Genomic DNA, 17,196 nt, shown 5'->3' on the forward strand with positions numbered 1-17,196 from the left:
AACTGAGCTATTAAAAGAAAGACATTGTATTTTTAAACGGTCCAGACTAGGGAAGCCAACCTGTGTGCCATAACCGCTGAGCTGTGCCTGCTCCCCCGGTTATAGCCCAGCGTGGGAGGAGGCGAAGCTTTCCGTCGGGGTCGCCCATTCTCCGCTCGCTCTGGGATACCCTTTGGCAGGGCCCGGTGCCCTCGGCCCCCCCGGGTTGTGTGTGCCCCCCCCCTGCACCCCGCTGCCCCCTCTGCTCGCCCTCAGCCCCCCTCCAGCTCGCCCCTTCCCTGCTCCGCTTTGGTGCTTCCCCTCGTCTAAAGCCCCTTCCCCAGTTCCCCTTCTCTGCATTTCCCAGTGCAGTGCTAACGCGCGATGCCGGGGTCACCAGTGAGTGCCACAGTGAGGAGTCTGGGGGTGGAAATTACTGATCTCTCCCGACTGATAATTAATTAAGAATTGCTTTGCTCTCGAGCAAAGCACCACCCTCGATTTCCCCTTGATGTTTCGAAACAGAAATCAAGTGGTTCCGACTTTACTTCACCTGATGCGAACAGCGGGTCCAATCGAACAGGCCCATTAGCTTGGCGGGACCCCTCTGCAAAGGGGCCGGCAGCTGCGGGGGCCGCGGGGCGGGCTCCGTCCCGCCTGGGGCCGGGGCCGGGGCCGGGGCAGCGCCGGGGTTTTTGCAGCATCTCGCTCCTGAACATCGTGGCTTCGAAGCGGCCCGTTGAGAGGGCTGTTAAAGGGCAGAGCATCCCGGCCGAGGCTAAGTGGCAGGCGCAGCTTCTCGGGGCTTCCCTGCCAGCCCGCTGCCGTGCGCGCCCGGGGCTCGGGCAGGGAGAGCGGCCGAGGAGCGCGGAGAGCCGGGGGTCTCGGCGCTCGGCCCCTGCGGGGACGAGGGGAAAAAGGCGTCCCCAGAAGCCGGGGCTGAGGGGACGCGGGCTGCGGCCGCCGCCGGGCGGGGGCTGGGGGAGCTGGTGCGGCGCCGCGGGGGAGGCGAGGGGCGCGGGGCGGCGGGACGGGGCTCCCCCGCGCCCCGGGGGTCGGTGGAAGCCGGTTGCATAACGGGCCCGCGGAGCTGGGGAAGGTATTTCCGCCTCGGCGCGTCCAAAAATGACAAAGGCTAGGAAAGTGAGGTGCGCTGAGTTTCCCTGGCCTGCCTGCAGTTGCTAGCCTGCAGGACAACAAACTCGAGAAGCAGAAAGTTTGATTGTGATACCTCCTTCGAGTCGATTTTGGGACTCAGAGAGTGAAAAATGGAAATGTCGTGCGGGTGCCAGCCAGCCCTCCGTGCAGCTCCGGGCCAAGTCCCTCTGCAGTGACTCACTCCCGCGGCTGCCCGGGGCTCCGGCTGACCCCGGCAGCCACCCCGGCTCCACAGGACATCGCGCCGTTTGGTGGGGTTGTCGACGAACGCCGGGGCTGCAGAGCCGTGGCCGGCCCCGGAGAAGCGGTTTAGGTCTGTGGACTCTCGATCTCTTCTGGAAAAAAACATATGTAAGTCCAGTTGCATGGAGGTACCGAGCCCAGCACGGTATCGAGAGGCAGATGCTCGTTAACACGCTAGTGAAAACTATACGTTGTGAGACAGCACACGGTTCATGACATCTTTGACTTTATTTTCCTGTTTTCTTTTGCTTTATTTTCCTGTTTATACATAGTACGTGTAAACACACACGGGTTGTCTTGGTTTCGGAGGCTTCCTTGGCTATTTCATTCTTGCTAAGCTCCACGTGTATCAATGGAAATCCATGGGGTTGCTCCTCTCTCTTCTAAATGGAGCTAAAAATAGAAACAGAGAGAGGTCTGTGAAATGCCACTAAACAAATTAACCGATTTTTTTTTTTCTTTTGGTCTTCTGTATGAAGACTTGAGCCAGTGGTAATTAGAAGCCAAAACCTGTGCCAGTAACAAGATGGGTATTAATAGGGTGCTGGCGCATTTAAGAGACATAAATATAAGCTGGGGACTTCGGTTTTCTGAATGATTTATTCAAAGGTAAAAGCAGCAGCAGTCCGAGCTTGTCTCTGCTGGGAAGAAGGAAAACTTCTGCACAGAAGCCCCGTTGCTTTGAAAGGCTTTGCAGTTCCTGCAAGTTTTGTTTAAAAAGCACACACTGGGATTTTTAACATCATCCATATTTCTTTCTTTCTCGCTCTCTAACTTTCTGCTCAACAATTAAGTGCTTGTGCTGCAGACTGAGAAAGCCGCAGAGCTGCCTTGGCCCGGAGCTGGGAGACGTCATGGATTCCTGAGTGTGAAGTTTGCAGGAAAGCCCTCAGTTTGGGAGATGGAGGCGATCCAGGGGTTTCCATGGCACTGGGATAAACAGGAGGAAACAGTGAGGGAATCCCGTTATTTTACAGCATTCAAAGACTATAAACACTCGGAGCAGGGAAGGAAGTGGCCTTTCCCTCTCTAGTAACCCTCATCTCAGAGCAGGGAACTGACTTCACTTCAGGAACAAGCTCAGCCCAGTTCGGATCCCTCTTTGCACCTCCAAACGCTTACGGAGGAGGCGAGCAAGAGGGGTTCCCTCTGTCTGGGCGGCACTGGTTGAACATGGTTTAAAGAAGATTTTTTTTTTCTTCTTTTTTTTTTCTTTTTTTTCTGCTCTTGATTTTTTTTTTTTTTTTTTTTTTTTTTTTACATTCCTGATGCAGAGAGAAACTGCCTGCAGGCTGGTACATTACCACCACATCATGAGGTCTATGGATCAAGGTAGGGTCTTACTCCTGCGCTGTGTGTCTGTCCGTGTGTGTGCCCTCCTGCGCGTTTCCCTCGCCCGGGGGTCTCTGTAGGTGGCTCCTCGGACAGGTGGTTTGTCCTGCCGGCTTTAGCTCGCCCGCAGGCGGCTCGGCTGAGTAGGCAGAAGGGTTTCATGGCGAGAAGGTCCCTCGGGGAGGGCACTGGACTGGCTTTAGGTTTGGGTTGAAGCGCTCCGCGAAGGCGATACAAATCTGTCTGGAGAAACCTCCTTTAAACTTCAGCCAGAGGGACTCTCCTCTTCCAAGCCATCACCCCAGGAGTCCCGCTGACTAACCTCCCGGCCGCTTAACCCTTCCGCCGCCTGCCCAGGTCGGGGGCTCGGGGCGTCGCAGGCGCCTTCCCGGGCCCGGCGGAGCCCGCGGCAGTGCGGGGCCGGGGCCGGCGGCTCGGCGGCCGCGCTGCCCTCGGGGGTGCCCGCGGCTCCCGCCGGGGTCGGCAGCCCCGCGGGTTGTGCGGGCGGGGGCGAGCCGTGCCGGGGGGCTCGGGGGGGGGCTCGGGGCGGCCGCCGCGCTCCCCTCCCGCCGCCGCGTCCCGGTGCCGGTGGAGGCAAGAGTTAAGCGCGGCGAGAGGAGGAGTCTGCCCCGCTGGCAGCGCTCCGCGCTCCGCGCCGCCCGCCCGAGGGTCCGCTCCGGCCCGAACCATCACCCCCCTCCGCAGCGGAGGTCTCCCCGCTACAGCCCCGGCCCCAGCGAGGCGTCTAGGAGGGGCCGCGGCATCCTCCGTCCTGCCCCCGCGGTGGCGAGCGAGGCTGTGGGCCCCGGGGGAGGGCGCGGCGCCGGGAGCGGCCCTGCGTGGGGACGCGGAGGGGGCTGCAGGCACGGCAGCGGCCGCGCGGTGCTGGCAGGGAGCCGGGGGAAGGGGCGTCCCTCCGAGCGATGCTAGCGGACAGGGCGGGGGCTCCGGGCACAGCCGTGCCCGGGGCTCTCGGGGCCGTCGTGGCCACCAGCGGCGGATCCAGGCGGAGGATGCTCCGCGCGAGGAAGCCCCTCGCCGCCCGCAGCCCGGCTCTCGTAAAGCACCCGTGGACCAGCGAGCCCGGCTGCTGCCGCCGGGCCCTGCAGCGGCCTGCCCAGGCGGCCTGCCCGCTCCCCCGGGGTGCTCGGCGCTGCACCCCGCGGGCCGGGCGGGAGGCGCAGGTGAGTTGCAATGTTGACAGGGCGACCGGCCGGGGGAGCAGCGTGGAGCGGGGGCAGGAGGTGGAGAAGCGAAGCGCTTTTCCATCGACTCGCTCCATTTTAGGTTCCCCCCGCCCTCCGGCCGGCCAGCGCCGAGCAGCCGCCGAGCCTGCCCGCCGCGCTCCGCTCCCCGCCCCGCCGCCAGCGCTGGCACCGCCGCTCGGCCGCTGACTCAGAGCCGCGCTCCCGGGGCCGGCGGAGGGGGTATGCGGGCTGGGGGGGGATGAGGCGGGTATCGCAGGACTTCGTCTGAAGGGCCCTTAGTAGCGGCTATTTGTTTTCTCCTGCCGTAGCAAGCTCCCCAGGCACCTGCCAAAACACACTCGTTAACACGTACACCCGAAGGGGATCATCCGAGAGCTCCGACTCCCGGACAAGCCAATAGAACGACTCTGAGTGGCTTTATGCCGCCTTAGGATCAGGCCATTGCCCTCGTGTATCCTCGGCTTTCTCCAGACAAAACTCCCTCTCTCCTGAGTGCTTCAACTGCTCTTAGTCACTCTCACAACACCCCGGAGAAGTTATTTTGCTGCAGAGAGAGCAGGAAAGGGAAAGATAGGAGACTTCTTTCTCTTCTCAGTGCTGGCAAGGTCCCGCTCTCACCTGCTATAGGATAGCAGTAGATCAAAGCACAAGGCAGCACTCCAATGGCAGCTACCAGGCAGCACTCCAATGGCAGCTACCACAACTCATTCCATTGCTATGCAGCTCTGCTTTCCCCAGAGTAGATGTTCCCCAGAGCCCTGCAGTCACAGACCAAAATGAAAGGCACTGATTTTTCTTTTTTTTTTTCCAGATCAAATATTTGAGACTACAGTAGCCAGATGAGCAGTGCAGTCAGTTGCACGACAAAGCCCAGAGATGCTCCAGAGGGAGTATGCTCCTGAGCCCCAGCATGTATTTTTCCCTTATGCAAAATGCTTGCTCTTGCCAGTGGCATAGGAGCGATGGGAGCAGACCCTGGCACTGACTCACCTTCGTGTCACAAGCCTGTTCCCAACCTTGCCACAAAGGAAGAGTTGCATGAAACTGCTAGGGGTTAATAGCACATGGCACTTTTGGGATCAGTCTCTGGCTTTGGGAGGATTTCGGCACCCACAACAAAGTGCAAGAGCCTCATTAACGTAGGGTGTGTAAACGATGATGTGTTAATAATTTTAGGCCCTAGCCCCCTTTTATGATTAGGGCGGGCTCAGAATGGAGAATGAACTCTTTGCATAGCCTAGCACCCTGGTAGCAAAAAGATGCTTCAGTAGCTTTGCTCCCTGAGCTATGCTTCTGCGAGTGTCAGCAAGACACTACCACAGCAGAGATTTTCATCAGGTGACCATGAGCCCCTGTGCCATCTTGTTGTCCCGCATCTGTTAATGCTCCGTCACTCGAGGTAGCCCCTTTCTATCTGTAAGCCTGCCCTGCGGGACACAGCTACACCAGCTAACAGTCAGCAAATGATTTCAGAGTCTTTCGTACAGAGCAGGAATCACATTCACAGATGGGACACTGACATAATTGGAGCACTCTTTTATAACATTCCAATAGATATTCTAGCTGAAATGTTTCATCATTCATTTTTTGAAAATAGCCAAGGATAATAATATCCTAGAACTTCTTTTCCACTACTGGCTTAATCTATTTTTTTTTAAACTATGATATGTGCATTCCTTTGGTTTGCACAGCAGACTTCAGAACTTAATGGGAACATGGAGATATGAGCAATTTTTCCATTGTCCTTTCTTGCCAAACCACTTTAAGCCTAAAATTGGGGGGTAATATCTCTGACTCAACCTGACCCCAAAATTGAATAGTAGCATGTGTGCATGTGTGTCTCTCAAAGGAAGTACCAGAATATTTCTCCCCTCTCTCTCTCTCTTTTTCCCCCTCTAATAGCACTCCCCACACTCCAGACCAAGCAACTAGTCACTCACAGTCTGAGCTCATTTTAAAGACCTTGGATTAAGTCCATGTGCAAGTTTTAGTTGCCTGTTAAATTTCTAATGCCTGCCACATACACCATTAGAACACTTAGATTTTTAAGACAGCATTGACTCGTATTTTCTTTGGGTTTTAGCTGCTAAATAGACGTGCAGCATTTTTAATCCACTTTACCTCTTTTTCTTTTAAAACATTTAATATGAGGGTACTACAGTGTTACAGATCTAGTGTAAATTATGTAACGTAGGCCATGTAATAATTAGCACAGTCACCGTATTTCTGAGACTAAACATCTAAAACTTTCTTCAGCTCAGAGCATCATCTGATCACTTGTATTAGTGAAGTTATTGGTACAGGGAATACAATGGAATGGTATAAGTAGAAACTGAAAATAGTAAATGATAAATTAGATCTGCAGTAAATTTCACCACCGAAAAATATGTTAAGTACATTTTAAATCATAGTTTATATTACACTAGAAACTACTCTTTCTTAGCTTTGTTTTTGGATTCCTTGTCCCCTAGTACCTAGGTAGTCCAGTATTCACATACTTTTAAAGTTTATTAAAGCAAAACCCTGCCAAAGGCAAGCACTGATCCAACTATGTGGAAAAGGCCTCCTTCCATTCTCCAGTTCCCTGAAATGGCAGCACAATGTATTTCCAGTTCTGCTCTGTGCAGAGCCTGCTGCAAGTATACGTGGCTGTAATTTTTGTTAATGCTGCCAAGGACAGACTTTGCTTAAGTTCTTCAAACACCTTTTTGGCTCATGAAAACAGCTTTACAGAAAAAAAATAGGAGTTAATGCTGACTCCCAGATCGCTAAGGTGGGTGCTGTGAGCCCAAGTGGAGTTGTGACCAGCGGCCGGGGGTTGTGGCCATGTCGGCCTTTTGATAGTGGTAACAGGAGAAATAAATGGAGGATCCTTGTAGAAAGGAAGTGTTTCTGATATGAAAAAGATTGAGATTTAGGGAAACCAACTAGTATTTCTGGTCTTTGGACACCGTATTTCAGCATTTCACTCCAGCACGAATGGAAAACAAGCATTGGGAAGCGTTCATCACGTTGTTTGGGTTTTTCCTTTGATTTGGAGTGGCTGGATGCTTTTTCTGAGTGTATGTATTGAGCTGAAGAGTCCACAGTCTAAGTCTAGTAGTTTCCCTGCCTTTTCTTCATTGCTAATTATTAATGAAAGACCGTGGGCAGTATTTGTCAGTTATGTAGTTATAACAGCTAAAACTTAAACAATTTATAATGTTTTGTTTTAATTGTTGGCTCGAGAGCATGTTTTGGGTCTAAACTAAACTACGCTCAGCCCTTGGAGGGCTCCAAAAACTACAGCTGTCACTAGAGCTGAATTCTGCAGCTGGCTGCACCTAGTAATGGTTTAACGCATCTCTAATATTTAGGCTAGATCTATATTTTGTAGATTTGCACCATTTCTGCTCAAAGTAACACACTGGTAGGTTCCAACACAGCCCACAGAATATAGCATTATAACTCACACCTCTGTGCACTCAAAGCCTGTGGAAACTGTTATTCCTATACGTTATGCTGTAGAGGTCATATGGGACCAATGTCCTTACGTGCCCTGTGAGCTGCAGAAGGGAGCAGGGGGAATCCAGTCCATTGTATTCCTGGTGGCTATTGCTCCTTGACATCTGTCAAGTTGTCCACTGGGCAAAAGAGTTGAATCCTATAAGCTGAGCTAATTCCTACGTTTCTCTAACACTTTTCTCATTGCTGTCTTGTCACCCTAATTGCTCGCCAGTGTCAGAATTTATGATTACACGTATTAGCAGTGAAACTATTTCGGATGACATGGTCATCTTGGAAAGCAAAAGGTACATTTTCCATTTGTGGAGTATTACTAATTCTAGGAGTAGCTGAGGATAAGTTTGAAACTCCACATGCTTAATGGATTGCAGGCGACCTAGGAAATAAGGGATCGGATAAAGATTTAGCAGAAGTTGGGGTTGTTTCCCCATGCTCTCCTGCCAATCACCCCTATCTTACTTAAAAAGGCCAATGTTATTGTTCATGTCTTTTCTTTTTGTGGCTAATACAAATGATGCTATCCAATCGTGCTCCATGTGTTGTTAGCTGCAAGGATGACAGCTCTCTTTAGTGCTAAGCCAAGATCAGCAAGTATATTTGGTTTTTCTAATGAATTTTAAATAGAAGGTCCAATGATAAAAGGCTAGCGCTCCAGCAAACGGTAAGCATAATTTTAGAACAGATATATAAATAGTCCAATTTAATATATGTTTTCTTCACATTTAAACAATTCAGAACGAATCAAGCCCTCAGACAGAGCAGCACGTGTTCCCCAAGGGCCGGCAGCCTCCGTTCCCCACGCACGTTCCTGAGGGTAAGAGCTCAACCCCATCTGCAGCTTTCTGGGGTGGCCTCATTTCTGAATGCCGGTAGCCAAGACCGCTAATCACCGGCTGCTCTGGCTTCCCCATCTGTGCCCGGCGGCAGCAGAGCCCTGTCTCTGGCCGAACCAGACACTATGAAACTACAGAGAGCGAGCGCCTCGTGTAGTATTAAGAATTGCTGCAGCAGATGAAGTAGACTTTAACTGTGGTCTCTAGCTCAACCGCAGAGCAAGCGCTGGATCCATTTCAAAATAGGCTTCAGCGGTCCCTGCACCAAGCAAGGAGCCACATCGGGTCAGGCAGCAGCATCGTGTTGCACAAGAGGAGACAGACAGCCTATGACCCTTTCACACCGCTGACACACGTGCGTGCACGCGCACCCAGGGCTGTGTGCTGACCATGTGGAAACCCAGCAAAGCGCCATTCCTGGTTGTTTTGGCAGCATGTACGGGAGAAAGTTCACGTAGTTTAGTCCAAGGAAGCTATTGTGTTACTATGTATATTATGCATTAATGAGAAAAAATATTGTCCTTTTAGTCTCTGCTGAGTTAAAGTATGGCATTGACTGCAGTGAAATCACTCATTAATCTAATGGCTGTGAATACAGAATAATGGCTTTTCCCTCTCCATTTAAATTGCACTCCAGTGGGAAATATATAGAGTGAATACAGCAGTAGGGTTCCTGGTATGTCCAGCTAACCATCTCCTTCTGTAAATACCTCAGTAAAAGCTCCGGCACATTCCGTCTGCAGGATCACCTGCCCTTTCTGCAGCTCTGGTTTCTCTATCCCTTGGCACTTTCCAGCAACAAATTAATGCCATGAAGGCCTAATTCCAGTCTGCTTGTTCCCCTCCTGCCTTCACGCTGCCACCACAGCAGTTTCTGCCGTTCCCCTTGCTCCCCTTTCCCACCCCGCAGCGCTGTGCAGTGTTTCTGCTCACCAATAGGTGCCTCCAACGCCTCCCAGTAGCTGCTGCGGGGTGACCAGCTGGTACAGAGCTCGCTGCTGGGGTTCTTCAGAAGCTCCATGTAGAAACTAATTTCAAAGCACAGGAAAAGTCCCAGTTCTTGCACTCTGGACTGGCAAAGGATGGAGCAAAAGGGTGTGATGAGAAGGGGATTTGTCATTACTTGGCTGGCCACGTTAATGATAAAGGTGACAGGGTGTGAGCCTAAACATAGAGATTCTGGTTCATGTGTGCTATGAAACAGACTTTTTGTGACCTTAGACAAGTAACTTAGGGTCAGATCTGTAATGTAGTTAGTGCTGTCGTGCTAACAGGCTTAGCAAATAAAAACAAGTTGAAGTAAACACCAAAATACTTTTTTAATGATCTTGGTCCCTCTGCCTTTGCCTCCCCTCCCTGTCTACAGACTAAGAGCACTTTTCAAACTCACAGACCCGGTGACAGCCATCCATACACTAATAAAGGGGACCATACAAACAGGTAAGCAAGGGAACAGAGTCTTCTGACCACAGATGTTCTGAACACACAAATTTAGGATCTCCAGTTACCCATGAGTGAAGTCATTGCTGGTTGTAGCAGCCATTGGAGGGGTAGAAGGCTGTTGGGAGGCAGCGACCAGCACCCTGTGAAGGGCCTGGGGAAGATGTTGATGAATAGAGTCAATGTGGCGAAGGTGGCCGAGGGTACCTGGGGAAGCTGGCAGCACCAGCAGTGTGGTCAGCAGGGAACGCGGCAAGAGCCCATTCTGTGAAACACTGTTTGTGAGCAAGGCAGGAGGAGAACAGAGGCCTTGTGCATGATGGACTTGATGTTTCTGAAGGTGCTCCAGTTAAGAGAGGTCAGTCTGTGATTACAGAATGAGGCGCACCCAGAAACCTGTCTGCTGCTGCCTTAGCAGCAGCCTGCGATGGGAGCTGCAGGAGCACGTGGCATAGGACACGCGAAGCCTGGAGAAGGCAAGGGCAGGACCTGGGCTGCCTGGAGCTGCTGGAGACCCTGGAAACCTCAACAGAAAGGGGCCTGACTGCTGGGGAGAAGGAGGCTGTGTGCAAGACAGCAAGTCATGCTCAACCTAGGGTAACAGGGCAGAGACGGCTCACCGAACGGGGTTTCTGGAGGCCCCCATCCCTGTGCAAGGCCATTACTTCCCTCGCAGCCCTGCTTCTCCCTGGTCCGCTCCCCTTCCCCTCCTGCCCAGGCCCCTCTCCTCCGCTCTCCCACCACGACGCCTGCAGGCATCCCCCCCAGAGGGACCCCCCTCTCCCCCGGGGCTGCGGCCCCGCCGCGGGGCCGGTGCGGTGCGCTCCGGGCCGGGCCGGGCTCCTCCTCCCCGGGGGCGGCCCCGGCGGCAGGTGGCTGCTCGGAGCAGGAAGCCGCCACCGCTCGTCGCGCCAATCGTCCTCGTGTGCCGCCGCCGGGCTCGCCGCCCGCACCCCCCGCCGTCGGGGGCAGCCGCGCCCGCCTCAGCGACCCCCGGGAGAGCTTTTTGCTTGTTTCCCCCCTTCTTTTTTTCCCCTCCCTCAACTCCTCTCCGCTTGCACTCGGAAGGATACGGACGGGTTTCGCGGCGGTTATCGCACTTCGGGCCCCTTTCGGCAGCCGGCCAGCCCCGGGCGAGCCTCCGCTCCCGCCCCGCCGCTGCCAGGCGGGCTCTGGCCGCGATGAGCGCCGCCGCCCAGGCTCCGGAGCCCGACCCGCAGGAGGGGGGCCCCGGGCAGGGCCCCGGCCCGGCCCGGGAGGGCAGCCCGCAGGAGGAGTTTGACTTCTCCATCCTCTTCGACTACGACTACCTGAAGCCGATTGAAGGTTGGTGAGGAGCCGCCGCAGGAGGAGCCGGTGCCGCGCCCCGACGGGGCGGCGGGGCCGCCTCTGCCGGACCGAGCGGCTCCGGGGAGCGGGCCGGGCGCTGCCTGCGCCCTCCGGCAGCCCCTCGGAGGGCGGTGGAGACCCGGCGTGCTGCCGGGCCGCTGCCCTGCCCGGGGCCAGCCCCGCCGGGGCCCCTCGCTGGGTCTGCAGCCGGGCGTGTGCCCCGGTCTGACTGCCCGGGACCGGCGTGGCGGTGGACGCCGAGCGGCGTGCTGCTCGCCGGGCTGGGCTTCTCGGGTTTTGCGGAGCTGCTTTAGCCAGCAGGCGCTTGCGAACGGTCGCTGTCACTGGCGGCAAGTGGCTCGGTCCCCATCTGGTGATGGAGGATCTGAAAGCGGCCGTGGGACCTTCCTATTGTTTACAAAGTTGTGCACCCGGGTATGAGAGCGCAGCTGTGAAAGACGCAGCAGAAGACCTCAGCTCGGTTGGTCTCCTTGGGACCATCGTCATCATGGTAGAGGGTGTTCTGGAAACTCAAAAAGGCCGCTTGAGCACCGGGTCTAGGAGCCCCAAGGAGTTAGTTACCTGCGATGAGTCTGACCATCCTGCTTGGGTGGCAAGGAGCTGGGGAGATCTAGGTTCCAGTTTAGGTCCAAACACCATAAGCTTAAGTTAAAATAAAAAAAAAAAAGGAAAGATTTGCAGACTGTTCTCCTACTTTTCTGAGTTTATGCAAGTCTGTGATGCTAAAGCACTATGACAAGTGTTCCCTGACTTTCTAAATGATAATTCTATCTGTTGATACTAAAAAGCGATACTTCCTATCCCATAAAATACAGATTTGTGTAAACCAGACAAAGCCAAAAGAGACAGGACCCAGAGAAAAGAATTGCTTGGATATTGTTTCTAAGATACATTGGTTTTGATTCTGCAGAGCTGAGAGGTGGCATTTCTCTAGGGCATTTGAAGAAAGAGATGTTGTGTTCCTAGGGGACAGTGCAGGAGAAGGAGACCTGTTAGGCCTGAGTCGTGGTATCATGAGCGGAATGGACAGTTGTTACTGAGTTTTATTCTTTGTTTACTTGTTTAAATATACAGATGTGCACCAGCATCAAAGCTGAGTGAGGATGGTTAGTGTCATCAAATGTACAAAGCTGAATTTTCTTTCAAGGCTTAATGTAGATCATACCATGCTAAAATAAATCCACGATGGGGAAAGGTCAGTGATTTTAATGAAAATACATTAAATCTCAGTGAAAGCTTCACATGCTGGGTTTTTTCACATCTTTATAGTAGAGAGTACTGCTGTGAAGCCTTAAGTGGGAAGTTCCACAGAATATAATAGTACGTAGGTGGGGGGTAGAAAGTTTAATCTTCAAACCACATAAATGCAGAGCAGTGTATGCTTGTAGTAGAAGTAACTTCCTTCTTGAGCCTGCTTTCTCCACATTTGAGTGACTGGAAACCATAATTAGTAGTAATTTTGTTTGTTCCAAAGATGGAAATCATTAGCATAAAAAAAAAAAGATCACAACCCTATATACTAGCATTGTAATCTGGAGAACATTCTCCCCCGCTTTGAAAAGACACCAGCTAGAGTCTGTAAGCAATCCAATATACATCCGTGACCTTTAATGTACAAAAGATTAAAGCATGTTTACACGAGACCAGAAAATGTTCAAATTTTGAGAAAAGGCTTTATCCACATGCCGGTGGTAAATGATGCTCGTTGTTCATGTGCGATTCTGGCCTCGTCTGAACTGCAGTTGGGAAAACAAGTCCTTTTCAGTGGAGGATTCAAAATGGAACCAAAACCATAGGAGTGTCTGTGGATCCCAGCACTTCGGTCTGGTTCCTACATTCAAAGCCTGTTTGAAAGAGGCTCTGGTTTCCTCAGAGTCTGGCCTGCTCCACCCACTGCTCACGACAAGTCCTATAATAACAAATCTCTGTAAACATGCTAAAAGTGATTTTAAAAAATTTTTTGAAAATTTTTTTAGGGAAAAAAATGTAAATTTGGGGCTCTAGGAATGGATTGGGATGAAAGCTTATTTCTGATAAACAATTTTTTAAAAGGTTGGGATTTGTCAGTATCCACCTAAGCTTGTGTTTTAAAAGTAGGATCTATATCACAACTTGTTTCCATGGAAATGCCAGAAACGTCCTTACTGAAAGCGGTTGGCATTCAGTAGTGCTTATGTGTGCCTGAGACAACAGGAACATGGACTGCTATAAAAGCAACAGGGGGAAAAAGGGTAAATAAAAATCCTACGGTCAATATTATTAATATTAGATATTCCTCCCTAAGCCAACCATTTCGAAAAGCAGGAGTGCTGTACAAAGTGCCATTTTCCATGTGCCTTTTACTTTTACCCTTACTTGCCAGGCTTTATTTAGCTGTCGTCTTCTCAGCATTTGCAAACCAGAAACATCTGCCTTCAGCAGGCTGAACTCAGAGATGTGCCCAGGTGAACAGGCTTTGGGAAGTTTGGGCAAAGCGGGTATCCTGTGCTGTTAGGTTGAAACTGTGATTTCACTTGGGCATTGAAGATGTTTTCTGTCTCCTTTAAAAAAAATGTGTTAGATGCATTCCCTTGAGAGATACATGTGGAGGTATTGCTAGTGGTATCCTAAGTTTTAGCTTATTTCAGACTTGAAAGGTGCTGAATATCCTTGTTTCTTAGTGGAGAAGATTGACAGAAAGTCCATGAGCATTTGAACTAGCTCCTACAAATAGGACTCCCAGATGAGTAAGTTCTGATAACTGCTTTGTGTCTTATTCCATAATACCTGTTGTTGGTCACTATGAGAGACAAAATACTGAAAAGCCAGACAACTTCTTTGCTTCAGCAGCTCACTTCATGTATTTTTGTTCTGTGTTCACTGTGTGATGAACCACTGATGATGGGTAAAGCTGCCACATAACTTAATATTTGAGGTTAACCCTTCTGAGAACTGATCCTCTGAGGGGTGTTTTGAAACTTAAAATCCAAACAAAACCCATCTTTAAATAAGATTCCAGACAAAATCCTGCCCCAAGACAAGAGGTGAGAACGCAAATGGGAAAGGGTATTTTCTCGTAGGCTCAAGCCTTTGCTGTAGCTCAGCAGACTCTTACATTGCACCTGGTAATATGAATCTACAAGTTCTACGTATGTATAATATGGAGAGAGGAAGCAGGGAGCATCTATAAATATTAATATTCCTCTAAATGCTTGTTTGTGTGTAGACAGGCTCTCAGGGACATTGCCACAGCTTGTAGGTGTCAAGCCCTGCATAATTTGCCTGGTTCCTTCTTTTTCTTCCCAGTACAAAGCTATTAAAAGGAAAAAAAAAATGCTTGCGTCTCAGTCCTGGTGACTGGCTCAGTAACACAGGAGGCAGTGTTCAGCGGCAGCCCTGCAGTAAAGAAACAAATATGCACATGTAACAGAGAATACCAGATTTCACTCAGGAAACCAACTTTCACTTTGAGCTTCCAAGCAGCTAGTGTAAATAACAGACGACTCGGCTTTTGAAAAATGCAAAAAAGCTCTGGACTGGCCCCTTCAAATGACAATAAGCAAATTAATTTTAAAAATTCAGACTCTTTTCCTTATGCAAATAAGGAACTCCATTTAAATCCCAGGAGCTGCACTGCAGCAAACGGATGTGAAGTCAGAACTGAACTTCTCCCCGTGCCCTCCCTTGGCTCCCTTGTCCCGCACGCGGCTATCTTTAGCTTTTCCTAGATGATGATTTGTACAAACCCATGGTGGAATGCAGTTGCTCGGGTGATCTGTTATTCCCTAATTTTGTGCTAATTGGCAAGGTCACATTTGGCTGACTGAATGGCTTTGAAGTTACTACCTTGTTTAAAAACAGTGGAGGGTGGGCCCTTGCAAAGCCATGTGTGCACACACTGGTGTGCGTCCTATCCGGCTTGGGAAATCTCTGGAGCCCAGCAGGACCCGGTGTGGATTTTCCGTTCTGCCTTTCAGAGGTGTGTGAAAAGGAGTTTCTTAAATCAAGGGTTAAGTCCTTTGAAACTTAAATCCCTTGATTTTTTTTCACCTGTGTTTTAACTCCTCTAGCTAATCAGTACTAAGGGCAGTCCTGAAGGTATCTGGGGAGGCTGCCCAGCCACCAGATGGTTGGTGGAGCTGCCTGCAGCATTCATGAGTCTGTCTATAGGAGCTGGTTTGCCATTTGTTTACAGTAGGGTAGGATGCAGAGTCCTGCTTCCATTCCCTATTGTGGGAAGAGGAGAGATGGTATAGTGAACTAGTGGCTGGGTAAAGGCTATGGAAAAAAGGGGGAAATAAGAGCTGGCAGCTTGGAGGCAGTTTGGGTGGGATCCTAGGGGGCTCGGAGGTAGGACTTCCCTAGTCGTGAGGCTTGGGTGACACAGGGGAGTAGGCTGTTGTCTGACAGTAAAGGTGACTGAGAACGTGAGGAGGTGCTAGTGTTGTCTGAGTGCGAAGCTCACTTCCTTTTAACCCCCTTTCAAACAAGAAGGATCTTTTGGTACTGAATCAGAGGATGACGTAGCAGTGAAATCTCAGGCTGGGAAATGCTCGAGTGAAGGGAGGTGGGAAGCACTGTAACTGCACATGCAGAGGGGTGCCGGAGGAGCTGTGCTGAAGCTGCTGTACTGCTTGCCGAGATGTCCATCAGAAAAGCAGTGGAGAGGACAGTCCTTTGTGGGAGTATTTCAGTCTGTGTTCTGGGATGCGGTAATCAGGGACAGATGAACCCTTGAAGCTGGCATAACCTTGGGTGCAAAGCTGTACCTCTGGGGCATCTGCACAAAGGTTTCAAAGCTGCTTCAGGTATTGAAAAACACCTTTGCTAGGTGGATCCGTCACATAATTATTCTCTTGTAAGGGGGTGCAATGTCCTCTCACCTCCTTGGGCAGCCCAGCTGGTGGGCTGCAGGGCTGCTTCCTGCCATCTCCAGTGTGGCAGAGGGCCAGCAGCGTCAGGTTTGCTGTCCTCAGATCTTGCCACCCTAACCAAGCTCACCTTGGCAGCTCAGGAAGAAGCATGGGTATTGCTGGGGCCATCTGCCTGGAGCCGTTCCCGTGCCCTGGACTGCTCCACGTTCCTGCTGGTCTGTGCAAATGCAGAGAGAAAGCAGCTGGGCTGCTGGGGAGCAACCTCTCCTCGTCCCCCACTGCCCCTCTCAAAGGCAGGAGCTTGACATTGTTTACAAAACGAACCTCCTGTGGTGCTCGCCTGGGGAAGCTGGGATGTTGGCTCCGGTCTGTCCCTTCCTCGAGTGGATTCCAAACCCCAGCCTGCCTTAGCCGAGTTGGCCAGGAGCGGGGTAGCCAGTCCCCTCCTACTGAAGCAAAAAGCAGAATTTCTCCTGATTTCGATGGAAGAGCTGTTTACTTCCGGAGGGCAGCACTTGCTGCTTCACCCAACTGCCCCTCTTCCCTCCCCCGGTGAGGTCAGAGCCTTGCGTGGTAGCATCGTAGCATCGCCGGCATTTCCATGGTGACAGACCGTGGAGTCACAGGCGTGGGCAATAGCACCCAGGACAGTGATTTCATTGTACCTCTGAAGTTATGCAGGGCTGGGACTCGGTCAGGAGATCTCCCCAAACCCCCCAAGCCCCGGGTCCTGACGAAGCCGTGCCGATGAGTCAGGGCCGGCAGCCTCTCTCCTGCCCGAGACGCAGCCTCAGCCTCTGGGCATCTCTACCTGGCGCGGTTCCCCAGGCACTCTTCAAACGAGCCGAGGTTTTCTTGTCTGCAGTCTTGCCCACATTCCTGTGTTGCTGCCTGCTTTATTGATAATTTGCCATGTGGGGGGAAACTAAATATTTTTGCTCTACGGAAGGCTGTGGGTGTTGTCTGCTTGGCAAAGGGCGCCTGCCTCGCTCGCTGCCTGTGAGCGCTGGGTGAGCAATCCCGGTTTGCACGGCCCATAAAGCACTGCAGGGGAGTGCTCTGCGAGAGTCTATATGGAGGCAAGGGCATGTTGCAGCTTGTTGTTGTGTGTGAGTGTTGTTATTAATATCTGGAACATGGATACTTTTGGAGGGTGAATACCAAGGATGAAAGCGCTTGTTTAAACACAATATTTCAGAGAAAAGCAAAGAAAACTTGGGTTATCTAAAGCCCAATTTTTAATAGGCAGAAAGTGTGGGTGGTGGTGTGTGTTTGTTTTTCAGAAGGCTTTAAAAA

At 51.6% G+C, this 17,196-nt stretch overlaps 1 protein-coding gene across 7 annotated transcripts in view; it reads left to right on the forward strand.

The window, feature by feature from the left end:
- Positions 1 to 2,424: 2,424 nt before the first annotated feature.
- NFATC2 (nuclear factor of activated T cells 2) overlaps positions 2,425 to 17,196 on the forward strand; it is a 103,704-nt gene continuing 88,932 nt past the window's right edge. For 2 of the 7 annotated variants that reach the window (XM_072879232.1, XM_072879235.1), the window contains exon 1: positions 2,425 to 2,712. In XM_072879232.1, coding sequence (XP_072735333.1) covers positions 2,649 to 2,712 — 64 coding nt within the window. In that variant the 5' untranslated portion in view covers positions 2,425 to 2,648. Of the gene's footprint in view, positions 2,713 to 3,587; positions 3,897 to 10,501; positions 11,024 to 17,196 lie in introns of those variants that run through there. The other 5 variants (XM_072879231.1, XM_072879230.1, XM_072879234.1 and 2 more) reach the window with 4 other exon arrangements.

Source organism: Ciconia boyciana, chromosome 14, assembly GCF_034638445.1.
Source record: "Ciconia boyciana chromosome 14, ASM3463844v1, whole genome shotgun sequence".
Lineage (NCBI taxonomy): Eukaryota > Metazoa > Chordata > Aves > Ciconiiformes > Ciconiidae > Ciconia > Ciconia boyciana.